We start from the raw sequence: 11455 nt of genomic DNA, 5'->3' as shown, positions 1-11455 counted from the left end.
ACGGTTATTGTTAAAACTGCTAAAATTCAAGATCCTCCAATTAAAAGTTCTAGTTTAAAAAAAAAATCTGTAACATCTATCCTGTGAGCAGGGATGGCATCAGTGTCAGTAACTGTCTAGTGGTTCTGATGGACCTTGTAGAACTTGTTGGAAGGAGCTCTCAGCCTTTTGGCTAAGATCAAGTGTAGTATCTGTTCTTACGAGAAAACAAGGGAAATAAAATGTTACGCTCAGAAGCCAGCCCCCTAACTGTTAACTAGTTCGGGCTTTTATCCCACATAGGCCTGGATTACAACCCCAGACTTCTAAATAATTCTACCAGTCTTGCCCCTACCCATTGTGCGTTGGTTGCCTTTAAAGCAACTAAATAACTGGCTGCCACCTTGAGCTGGTAATTGAACCTGGCTTTTAAGCCCTTGTGCACTCTTCTGTCACTACTCTGGGCTGTCTTATCCCCAAACCTTCCCTATTCAGTGCCCAGTCTCTCACACTCCTCCTCGAACCCTGCCCTGAGGCCCATGATGATTTTGGCCTTTACCTGACTGGGTCCCACCACAGATGGTGTTAAGATAATCATATTCAGATGGCCCTGCTGCTAATGGCCCTGCTGCTAATTAGCTGTGTGACCTAGGTAAGTCACTTGCCCACCTTGGGCATATTAAAGAGGCAACTGTCCTTGAAAGCTCCTTGTGGCTCCACCATTAAAATATACTGCTCTGTGGTAAAGACAGATTAGCCCGTAAGTCCTGCTGTTGTCCTTTGCTATGTCCTTGACCAAATTGTTTATCATTTTGTACAGATTCCTTATCTATATAAAAGGATAAGTCCTGCCTCCAAGGATGTAAAAATTAAATGAGATGATAAAGTTTTGTATGTGCACACAATAGGCACTCGAAAATGGAAGCTGTTACCTATCTCTGACAGTTGTGTGTGCTACTACTTACCAGTTCCATGAGTATATTTCATGTTCCTCTTAAATGCTTATTAACCTTGTCTAAGCTCACACAGAAAACCTTTGTGAAATTCAGGATTTTTATAGACCCTAGGTTGAGAGGTCTGAATTCCAACTTTGTAAATGTTAAGTTACAAAATGCAGGGAGACATACTAAACTAGGACTCATATTGGCCTCACAGGTCTAAGCTCTTTATATTGACGGAGTAGGAAATAAAGAAATCCAGAAGTGGAGGACATGAATAGTAGAATTAACTATATCCCTGCCAGGTCATCCAGTCTGCAGTTGTAGTCTGTTTCCTAAGCCATCAGCTTATCTACCTCTACCAAGTCTTTGCTAAGACAAGTTTTTCAGAGTTGAAGGTGGCATAATTTATATCTTTCTGAATCTCCTCTAGATTATACACCCCACGGCTTTTAAGTACTTTCTATGTAATATATTAAATACTTTCTTACGAGTTTCCTCTTGGCTCAGCATGGTGGCTCACGCCTGTAATCCCAGCATTTTGGGAGGCCGAGGCAGGAGGATCGCTTGAGCCCAGGAGTTTGAGACCAGCCCTGGCAACACAGCAAGACCCTCATGTCTACAAAAAATTTTAAAAAGTAGCCAAGCCAAGCCAAGTGGTGTGTGCCTGTAGTCCCAGCTACATGGGAGGCTGAGGTGGGAGGATCACTTGAGCCTGGGAGGTCAAGGCTGCAGTGAGCTGTGATGGTACCAATGCACTCCAGCATGGGCGGTAGGGCAAGATCTTGACTCAAGACAAAAAACAACCTCAGGCTATTGTTTAGTTTTTAAAAAGAGCTGCTGCTTACCTGATTTTGTCCAAGTTGAGAGTCCTCTGTGAGGGAAGACTCCAGCTGAGACAGACTGGGTAATGACGCTGAATCTGCAGAGGTGCTGGTGACCAATTCCCCTAAAGCATCTACTTGTCTCCTCAAACTGTGTAAAGTGCCCTCTGTCTGCCGCTTTCCTTTAATTAATACTTCTGCTTGCTTGGACATAGAGTGTCGGAGTTGGGCCTGAAAAGTGTTATAAGACTTAGGGTTTTACACAGAACAAATGTATCAGAACTACTGCTCAGCTTCCTCACATACATTTGATAGGCAAATCTGGCTAACAGTAGGAATGGCTGTCGAAAATGCTCATCTTTAAAAAGAATTGTAGGAGGTGCCAGGTGGGTACTTAGTGTGCATAAACCTTTACTTTTCTGTGTTGTCATTAACTGGGCCTTTCACTTGGCCCGTTTTTTCCATGCTAGCAGTGCTTAGGATTTCTGTATCCCTTGCTTCTCCATTAAATTATTGCCTCATCTCTTTTTCCTTTTCTGTTATGACTGAGAAGATCAGTTTATACTTGACAACTGGACTGTCTCCTGATTATGTATTTTTTTCCTAAGTCTTAGTTTCTTGTCTATAAATGACTAGGTACTTAATCCTCAACTTCATACTAATTTTTGGCTTTTGCCCCTGCTATAATCAAATTATTTTCTCAAAGTCTGTAGCAGTGCTGTCCAACAGAACTTTCTGCAATAATGGGAATGTTCTACCTCTGGCTATGAATATAGAAGCCACTAGACACATGTGGCTATTAAGCACTTGAAATGTGGCAAATGAATAACTGAATTTTTAACTTAATTATAATTTATTAAAATTTAAATAACCACACATGGCTGGAGACTATTGTTGGACATCAAAGGGCTCCACTCAATACTATAGCACTGCACTGTCTCATCCCATGCTGTCTACATAGCCATTCCCCCCACATAAATGTAACCTCCCACCTATACTCTTAACTCTCAAATCTTTAGGTCAACACTGATCAGTAATCCTAGACTCCTATTTTTGGCTGCCTACAGACAGATATCCTTCCCTGGATATCTCACAAGGCCTTCAAAGTCAACATGTTCTGAGCCAAACAATTCCTTATCTGACATTCAGCCTACTTTTCCAGTATCCCAAATCTTTCCTGCCACCACTGGCCTGTGATAACCTTATAGTTCATCACTGTGTTTCTACTTCCTGTCCCAAATACTTAGATTCTATCAGTTCTAGCTGAGGTAAAGCAGCATTACATAGGTTAAAGAACACTGGAGTCAACACAAGAAGTCATGGTTTTGAACACTCATTGCCATTTACTGTGTGACACCAACTCCTCGAAGCTTCAGACATGCCATCCCTGACACTGCCGGCAGGGCTGCAACAGCATGGATGTGAAAGCATCAGGTAAATGTAACTTTCCCCTCCCCTCCCCAATGTGCCCAGTATCTCATACTGATTTTTTGTTTGTTTTAAAGGGCAACCTTGAGTCGGTCTTCCCGGTGACGCAGTTTCTCCCGGAGTGCTTCTCCACGCCAGTGCTCATCCTTTCTCAGAGGGAAAATGGAGATATCATGAATCATCTGCTGCTACAAGTGGAAGCCAACCAGCCTTTCTCTCCCCTACCCCAGCACCCCCACATCTGTGTTTTAGCTTAGCTGGGGGAGGCGGTCAATCCTACGAACCCAGAGAATAGCAGGATAAACCCTTACCATTATGTGAACTTGGGAAAAGTTCAGTTTTTCTTCAAAAGGTCCCTCATTCATGGTAAATGGAAGGTTCTCTTTCAAGCTTTCCAATTCTCCTTCTAGGTTTTCGTTTCTTTCCAAAATAGCTTCTAGATCTGCTGGTAGTTCTGGAAGAAACTGATTAAGATTCTTCAAGCTGGTTCTGATTTCATCCTTCACCTCAGATTTAAGTGTCCTCATTGCGTCACTGATTTCCATTTGTCTTCTCTCCAAATCTTTTTGGTTTGCCATCTAAACAGTGAGTTGGTGTCAAATATCATTGTATAAAATTTCAGACTTACTTGGAATTGAGCTGTATGATGTGCCATGTATTTAAAGATCTATACATATCAACGACTATGATTATTAGAACTGTAAAAACTTGTGATTTTTTCAGATACTCAAAAATCTATAAGTTACTGAATAAATTATTTTATTGGCATTTTCACTGGAAAAACTTTCATTTAGAAAAGCCATGTGCATAAAGTTCCTTGAAGGTAAATTACTCTATAGAAGACAATCTCTTTGGAGTCAGACAAAGCTAGTTACCAATCTCATTTCCAGTATTACCAGTATGACAGGGCAAGTTGGCTAACATCTGATCCTCCATTACCTCATTTATACATGGAGATAAATACCTTCTGCTCAGAAATGTGAAAACTACATGAGAATTTACATGAAGCACCTCAGTGGCACCCAACTGGCAACTAGAGTAAATAAGCCACAAATGAGAAAAGGGCCATTTACTGAAATAAGTCATAAGTGATCTGGATTATAAATGCTAATGCTGGAATCTTATAAGTGAAGAATCTGGTGGCTTAGCAATATACATTTTTTTTTTTTTTTTTAAAGGGTCTTGGTCTGTCACCCAGGCTGGAGTGCAGTGGCACAGTCTTGGCTCACTGCAGTCTCAACCTCCCAGGCTCAAGCAATCCTCCCACCTCAGCCTCCCAAATAGCTGGGACTACAGGTATACGCCACCACACCTAGCTACTTTTTGTATTTTTAGTAGAGACGGGGTCTCGGCATGTTTCCCAGGCTGGTCTTGAACTCCTGAGCTCAAGCAATCCACCTACCTTGGCCTCCTAAAGCGCTGGGATTACAGGAATGCAGCACCGCACCCAGCCTAGAGGTTTCTTAAAGTGTTACCAACTTCATTTGATGCCTGAGACTACTCTATGTGGCTCTACCCCATATAGAGCTTAGTGAAATATGAAATTTATACCTACTGCTAATTGCCTTACCAAATTTGCAAAGGCAAAATCACTAAGGGCTTGTGGTCTTTAAATAATTTTTTTTAGTTATTTTTTCTTGAATTAAATGGTGGGTATATGTGGGGCATCAGGGGATTGGAAGCACAGATGAAACTAGAAAGGCCACGTGGGGTCATCCAAAGGACTAAGTATAGCAGGGCCAAATGAGTGGCCACAGCAGCCCGACTAGAGTTCAAGGATGGCCCAGATGCTCTAAAGGACACCAGAGATATCAAGGATTAGAGACTCTACCAGTCCAGGCATGGACTGGTTTAATACTCTCTGCCTGGCTACATTATGTGATATCAAAGGTTTCCCCCTGGACCATCTTTTCTTGCTCAAGGGTTAGGGGAGGTTTTGGCTCCTATAGAGTTGTTTATGGCATAAAATCTAACATTTCAACATAGTTCTTTGGGACATGAAATATGATGCTCAAGAATTACCTTTTTTCCTTGAAAAACTAACATTTTAAGAGCTTGTCAAATTTAAGAGAATTTTATAAGTATATTTTAAATAGTCAAGGTGCATTTCTAAATTTTAAGGCTAAAAAACCAGATTTGACTTAAAGAACATTCTTATCAGTTTTTCTATACTACTATAGAAGGGATATTAAAAACAATACAATCTGCCTGAGCTCAGTGAGTCCTCTCTCCCCAGGCTGGCCAGCTGGGCTTCCTGGGCACACACCTGTTTCTTGAGCTCCGTGTACTCATACTGCATCTGGTTGAGCTCCTTCATCAGGCGCCTGGCCCGCTCATGGTTGTCCTGGGCTACCAGTTCAATTGTTGCCATTTCCTTTTGCATGCAGCTGTTCTCCTGTTTTTGCTCCTAGCACAGGAGGAAGAAAATAGCTCTGCGATCTAACACGTGGAGGTGTGGTTTGCTGGCTTACACACTCACTAGCTCTATAACTTCATTCCCCTTCTGGGCCTCAGCTTCTCTAGCTGTCAAATGGGGATAATTCTATCTGCCTTTCATGGGCAGATCAAATACAGCTGGAAGTATATACACATCAGAGTCTGTTAGCATTACCTTTGATAATAAGCTACTATCCCTTTCTGAGTCTTCATTAATTGTCTGTAAAATGAGAATAATAATACCCGTCATCACAGGGTTACTGGTAGGATTAAATTTTAGACATCTATATTCCATCTTTATGATGATCTGCCTATCACTAGTTATAAGTGTATCCCCTTTGAGAGACACACATGGTTTAAAAGTTCCTTTCATACAACAGGGCTCCACTAACCCCTCCAAAGGGTAGTGGAAAAATCCACCCCCTTGACAGTTCCATTGCTGCTCACCTGTCTCCATCCACCATAAATTATTCTGACCTGAGTGTCACTTCCCAAATTTATTTCAAGGATGAAAGCATGGTAGATTGAGCTTCCTGGTTTTAGGATAATGATTAAAGCTAATGTTGGCCAAAAAGGGCAGAATGAGAAAAATTTGTAGGCACTGACTACAGCAGTGTAATAAAACTGGCCGGGCGCAGTGGCTCACGCCTGTAATCCCAGCACTTTGGGAGGCCAAGGCGTGCAGATCACAAGGTCAGGAGTGCGAGACCAGCCCAGCCAACATGGTGAACCCCGTCTCTACTAAAAATACAAAAATTAGCCAGGCATGGTGGCACGTGCCTGTAATTCCAGATACTCAGGAAGCTGAGACAGGAGAATGGCTTGAACCTGGGAGGTGGAGGTTGCAGTGAACTGAGATCATGCCACTGCACTCCAGACTGGGCGACAGAGCAAGACTCTGTCTTAAAAATAAAAATAAAAATAAACTGTCTATGAGCCGGGCACGGTAGCTCATGCCTGTAATCCCAGCACCCTTGGGAGGCTGAGGCAGGTGGATCACCTGAGGTCAGGAGTTCAGGACTAGCCTGGTCAACCTGGTGAAACCCCATCTCTACTAAAAATACAAAAATTAGTTGGGCGTGGTGGCACACACCTGTAGTCCCAGCTAGGCTGAGGCATGAGAATCACTTGAACCCGGGAAGCAGAGGCTGCAGTGAGCTGAGATCGCGCCACTCAATCTAGCCTGGGAGACAAAGCAAGATGCCATCTTAAAAAAAAACCGTCTAGAGAAGGCTTCTTCAACACTCCCTCCTCCCTGCCAGTGGAGGTGTAAACTGAGGCTTGCTGGCAGAACATGCTCTCTACTTTGTGCTGATAATGGCTGTTCACACGACAGTCTCCCCAGCCAGCCAGAGCTCCATTGAGGCTGCACCCGTCCCAGGTAAAACTTACCATCAGCTTCAAGGACAAATGATGCATAAATACACCAATAACAACAGCTGGGTTCAGGACTGGGTTGATGGGTAATTTATTTTCTCTATGTTGAAGTGGTGTTGCAGTTTAAAATTTTAAATTTATCATTTCCTCACAAACTGCCACGGCAGCAGGTACTCACAAGAAGGTTTTTCTCCAGCTGGCTCCGCTGGATCTTAAGTGCTTCCTTCAGGCTGGCCACCTGCTTCTCAGCTTTCTTTCTTTCTGTCAAGAACTGGTTCCGCAGGAGGCTGAAGTCTGCCCTCATAGAATCTGCCTCTTTCTGGAGGGCCAACAGCTCACCTGACTTCTCCACCAATTGCTGCTCCCTTTCTGAAAGCTGCCGTTCTGAAATGAGCATTTTCAGTAGCTTTAGCCAAAGACCCCGAACCAGCTGTGGGCAGAGCTCTCCTTCCCTTGTGGCAGATCCATAATGGTGATATGCTACCCATGCAGGTGCTTTCCTCCATTATTACAAAGTCGTACAAGCCTACCCTGACCCACACCAAAGGCCCAGAAAAAGACCCAGATAAGGGTGCCTTTTGAAGTAACTGGTTCCTGGAGGGCCTGATCCCAGAGTGACAGATAGCTACTATCTTCTCTTTCAAGTCTTTGAGACCAGTGAGAGGAAACCCAGCACCAATCCTGAAGTGTGTGGAACAGCTGAAATGTTTTTTATAAACATTGATTTTCATAAAGAGACACACCAGTACTACTTCCTTCCACAGGAGGCAGTGCAGTGGAAAGTGCACAGGATTTGGAGCTGGCTCCTACACTGGCATGAGCCCCATTTTATAGATGAGGAATACATTTCCTGATGTTCAATTGGAATCATGTATGCAAACGCCTGGTACATAGTGAGTACTCAACAGATAATGCTTACGAAATAAAAGTGACATTTAAAAAATATTTTTCTTATCACCCTATTTAGAGGAGCACCCTGCCCAGATTTTACTTTTCAACAACTCTGGCATGATCAGAACTCGACATATTTTTTTAAGTTTCATTTTCATAATGAAATGATTGGGTCTGGGTATATCAAGAGTTCCCAGGGAAAAAGGAATAATAACCCTTTCAGATCCCCAAGCCCACAACATTTTCCAAGCATTATTAAACCCTGGAGCCTAAGAAAGAGAAAAACCATTTACTGATGTGAGAACAATCATTTACCCTGGATTCCCATGTCAACTTCATTTATATATGGTTCAAGAGAGAATAAACTGACCTAAAAGCAAACACCTGTATTCTGGTACCATTCACTATGCCAAATCTGGACAGAAGAACTGTTAATATGATTTTTTTGACACTTGAAATGAAGTAGATCATTATTCCCAAAGCTCATAGGTAATATACTTTAAGAGTATCTTTTGGCAATTATTCACGTGAATGTTCCACTTTCTTGAGATGGCATTCTCAAAGGAGACAATACGAGCAAGGAAGGACTTGCTGGTCAGTCTCAGGATTGTATCTCTTCTCCGAACCTGCTTCCTCATCTTTCACAGGGCTATCATACCTCCTGCTTTATTTCTCCTGCCTCCTCTCCTGGGCTCTGGCTGGGGTCTAAATCTCTTTAAATACTTTTGCAAGACAACCAGCAGAGCCAACCCATACCCCATCTCCCAGTGAGAAGTTCCAGAATACATACTAGTTTGGGAGAGCGTCTTCTCCAGGCTCTCACCCCACCTCTCCTCTTCCTGCAGAGTCCTAACACGCTCTTCAGCCGCCAGCACCTTTGAGAGCACTTGGTCCAGTTTGCTTTTCTGGTCTGTTAATTCCTTTTCCAGCTGGTGCTGTTGCTCCTTCAGTGTCACTTTACTGGTTTCTAATTTGCTTTCTTCACTTTCTCTCTCTTTCTGGAGTCTCTGAAACATCTTAATAAAGAATAATCTTGATTAGTCATAAAACAACAAATAGTGTCCCTGAGAACCTGCAGGGACATGAGACAGGTTCCAGTTGAAAAGAAAGTAGAAGACAGCCCACAGGGACAATTCCATTACAGAGGTGATCAAGAGGGCTTGGGAAGCTATCTGGCCAGCATGTGAGGAGGGGATTCAAGCAGCAAATGGCACGTGGCTGCTAAGTATCTTTACAGGACCGATATTCTATGATCGTTAAAGGTCTGTAAGAGAGTCACATAGTTGGTATAAACGCTACCCATGGCTACACAGGACAGTTAAGCGACACATAGTCCCATGGGGGATATTTCTCAGCAGTCTTCTACCAGGGAAAAAAAAGCCACAAAGTGCTTTTCTTACGTAAAATCATAAACGTGTAGTACCATTTCTTGTTGGACTAGTTTGAGCTTGTTTTCTTCAATCTCATTCTGAAGCACTTGAAGTTGTTGTTGTTTTGTCTCCTCTTCTTTCTGACAGTCTTCAAACCTATTTGCCCATTCACTGATGTCCTTCTGGAGTCGGGTCTGCTCACTGAGCAATACATCCTGATGCTTGGTGGTGTGAAGCAGGTCCTTTAGGTGAAAGAACAAGTGGAAACTACTAATAAAGCCATCTTGATTAGAGGTGGCCAGTGCCAATCCAGTATCTACTAAGTCTGACAGAACGAGAGGCATAAAAGTTTATTTCCTTTATTATCTCAATAAACTTACAGGTACAAGAGAATTTAGATGTCTAATCCAACTTTTTTTTTTTTTTTTTTTTTTTTTGTCTGTCTTGCTCTGTTGCCAAGGCTGGAGTGCAGTGGCATGATCTCGGCTCACTGCAACCTCTGCCTCCCAGGTTCAAGCAATCCTCCCATCTCAGCCTCTCGAGTAGCTGGGACTACAGGCACATGCCACCATACCCAGCTAATTTTTTGTCTTTTTCATAGAGACGGGGTTTCATCATGTTGGCCAGGCTGATCTCGAACTCCTGGGCTCAAGTGATCCACCTGCCTTGGCCTCCCAAAGTGCTGGGATTACAGGCGTAAGCCACCATACCCAGCCTGTGTCTAATGTTAACTTTTTTTTTTTTTTTTTTGAGATAGAGCTTTGCTCTTGTTGCCCAGGCTGGAGTACAATGGTGCAATCTCAGCTCACAGCCACCTCCGCCTCTCGGGTTCAAGCGATTCTCCTGCCTCAGCCTCCCGAGTAGCTGGGATTACAGGCACGCGCCACCACGCCTGGCTAATTTTGTATTTTTAGTAGAGATGGGGTTTCTCCATGTTGGTCAGGCTGGTCTTGAACTCCCGACTTCAGGTGATCTGCCCGCCTTGGCCTCCCAAAGTGCTGGGATTACAGGTGTGAGCCACTGCACCTGGCATAACTCTTAATTTACATAATAGAAACTGAGGTCTAGAACTTGCTTGAAGTGCTTTGAATTACAGCACTAGTCTCACAGGACAACACTGAATTACCTTTAAGAAAATCATTAGAAGTACGAGGGTCAAAAATCTGCTATATTCAATATCTGACAAGATAGAGGCCCAGATCTGGCGGGTACTCTATGGCTCAAGGAGTAATCAAATCTAAGCCCAGCCTTTAGAGGCCTCATCTGTGTCATGGATTAGAGATGGCCCATCTGGTCCCTGAAGCCCCAAGAAGGGCTGCTGAGAGACTGCTGCTGGGCTCTGGTCTAGCCACCACCCTACTTACTAGCTTTGAGTAAAACTTTGTTTGTATCAAGAGTTCTAAGGCTAAAATGAATTAGCAAACCACTGCCCGCCACCAAAACTTTTATTTATGTGATGGTTATGTTACATAAATGGCCCTATGGTATCTGCTGTTGTGAAGAGGAACCAGCCTACTTGATTTCTTTGTTATTTAAACCAATGGTTTGCATACCCTCAGTATACTACTAGAATATTACATTTGTTAACCTTACCTGTTTTGCTAGGTTCAAATGGTCTTGGACATTAGCTAGTTCCTCCTGCAGTGAGTTTACTGCTTCTCGTTTTTCTACAGAAATGACATTCTCATGAAATAAGAAATACATACGTATTTACTGTACAGATTCCCATTAGCATTCCCAAAAAGTAGAGAAGTTGTTTTAAGCTTACTTCTGTTACATATATGACTATGCCACACTATCTCATTAAAGGCCAAAAGAGAGTTACATGCACAATCCAGATTTGGGCTTGGAGCTCAGGTTTTTAAAGATTTTCATGTTCAAAATCTCACAATGAAAAAATTACAGATAATACTTAATGTTAGGTGTTTAAAAACAGCTACCTTCTGCATTGCTGGTAGAAATAGAAACTTAACCTTTCAGAAAGGCAATTTGGGAATAAATTTTATATCTATATTGGCTTTGTCAGTTACTAGCTATGTGACCTCTAGCAAGTCACTTCTCATTTAAGCAGTCACAAGAAAACTAAGCTTCAGTTTCCTTGTTTACAAATGAGTAAAATAATTTTTATCTCATAAAAATGTTATGAGGATTAAGTGAGAAAATGAAATACCAAGGACATAAAAAATGTTCAACAAGTATATTATTAGCTAGA

At 42.5% G+C, this 11455-nt stretch overlaps 1 protein-coding gene and 1 pseudogene across 22 annotated transcripts in view; one reads left to right on the top strand and one right to left on the bottom strand.

Annotated features, from left to right (window-relative positions):
• Positions 1–11455, bottom strand: part of CNTRL (centriolin) — a 102386-nt gene that overhangs the window by 2655 nt on the left and 88276 nt on the right. For 8 of the 22 annotated variants that reach the window (XM_063649877.1, XM_054501265.2, XM_063649880.1 and 5 more), the window contains 9 exons: positions 10837–10910; positions 9297–9485; positions 8664–8889; positions 7161–7366; positions 5781–5825; positions 5436–5576; positions 3481–3747; positions 3253–3315; positions 1766–1972 (listed from right to left, as the gene is read on the bottom strand). In XM_063649877.1, coding sequence (XP_063505947.1) covers positions 1766–1972; positions 3253–3315; positions 3481–3747; positions 5436–5576; positions 5781–5825; positions 7161–7366; positions 8664–8889; positions 9297–9485; positions 10837–10910 — 1418 coding nt within the window. Of the gene's footprint in view, positions 1–1765; positions 3748–5435; positions 5577–5780; positions 5826–7160; positions 7367–8663; positions 8890–9296; positions 9486–10836; positions 10927–11455 lie in introns of those variants that run through there. The other 14 variants (XM_063649881.1, XM_054501266.2, XM_063649887.1 and 11 more) reach the window with 8 other exon arrangements.
• Positions 156–318, top strand: LOC129044836 (U2 spliceosomal RNA; annotated as a pseudogene).

The sequence above is a fragment of the Pongo pygmaeus genome, chromosome 13, assembly GCF_028885625.2.
Source record: "Pongo pygmaeus isolate AG05252 chromosome 13, NHGRI_mPonPyg2-v2.0_pri, whole genome shotgun sequence".
NCBI classification, from domain to species: Eukaryota; Metazoa; Chordata; class Mammalia; order Primates; family Hominidae; genus Pongo; species Pongo pygmaeus.
The sequence above is the reverse complement of the archived record's forward strand: the minus strand, read 5'-3'. Positions and strand labels throughout refer to the sequence as shown.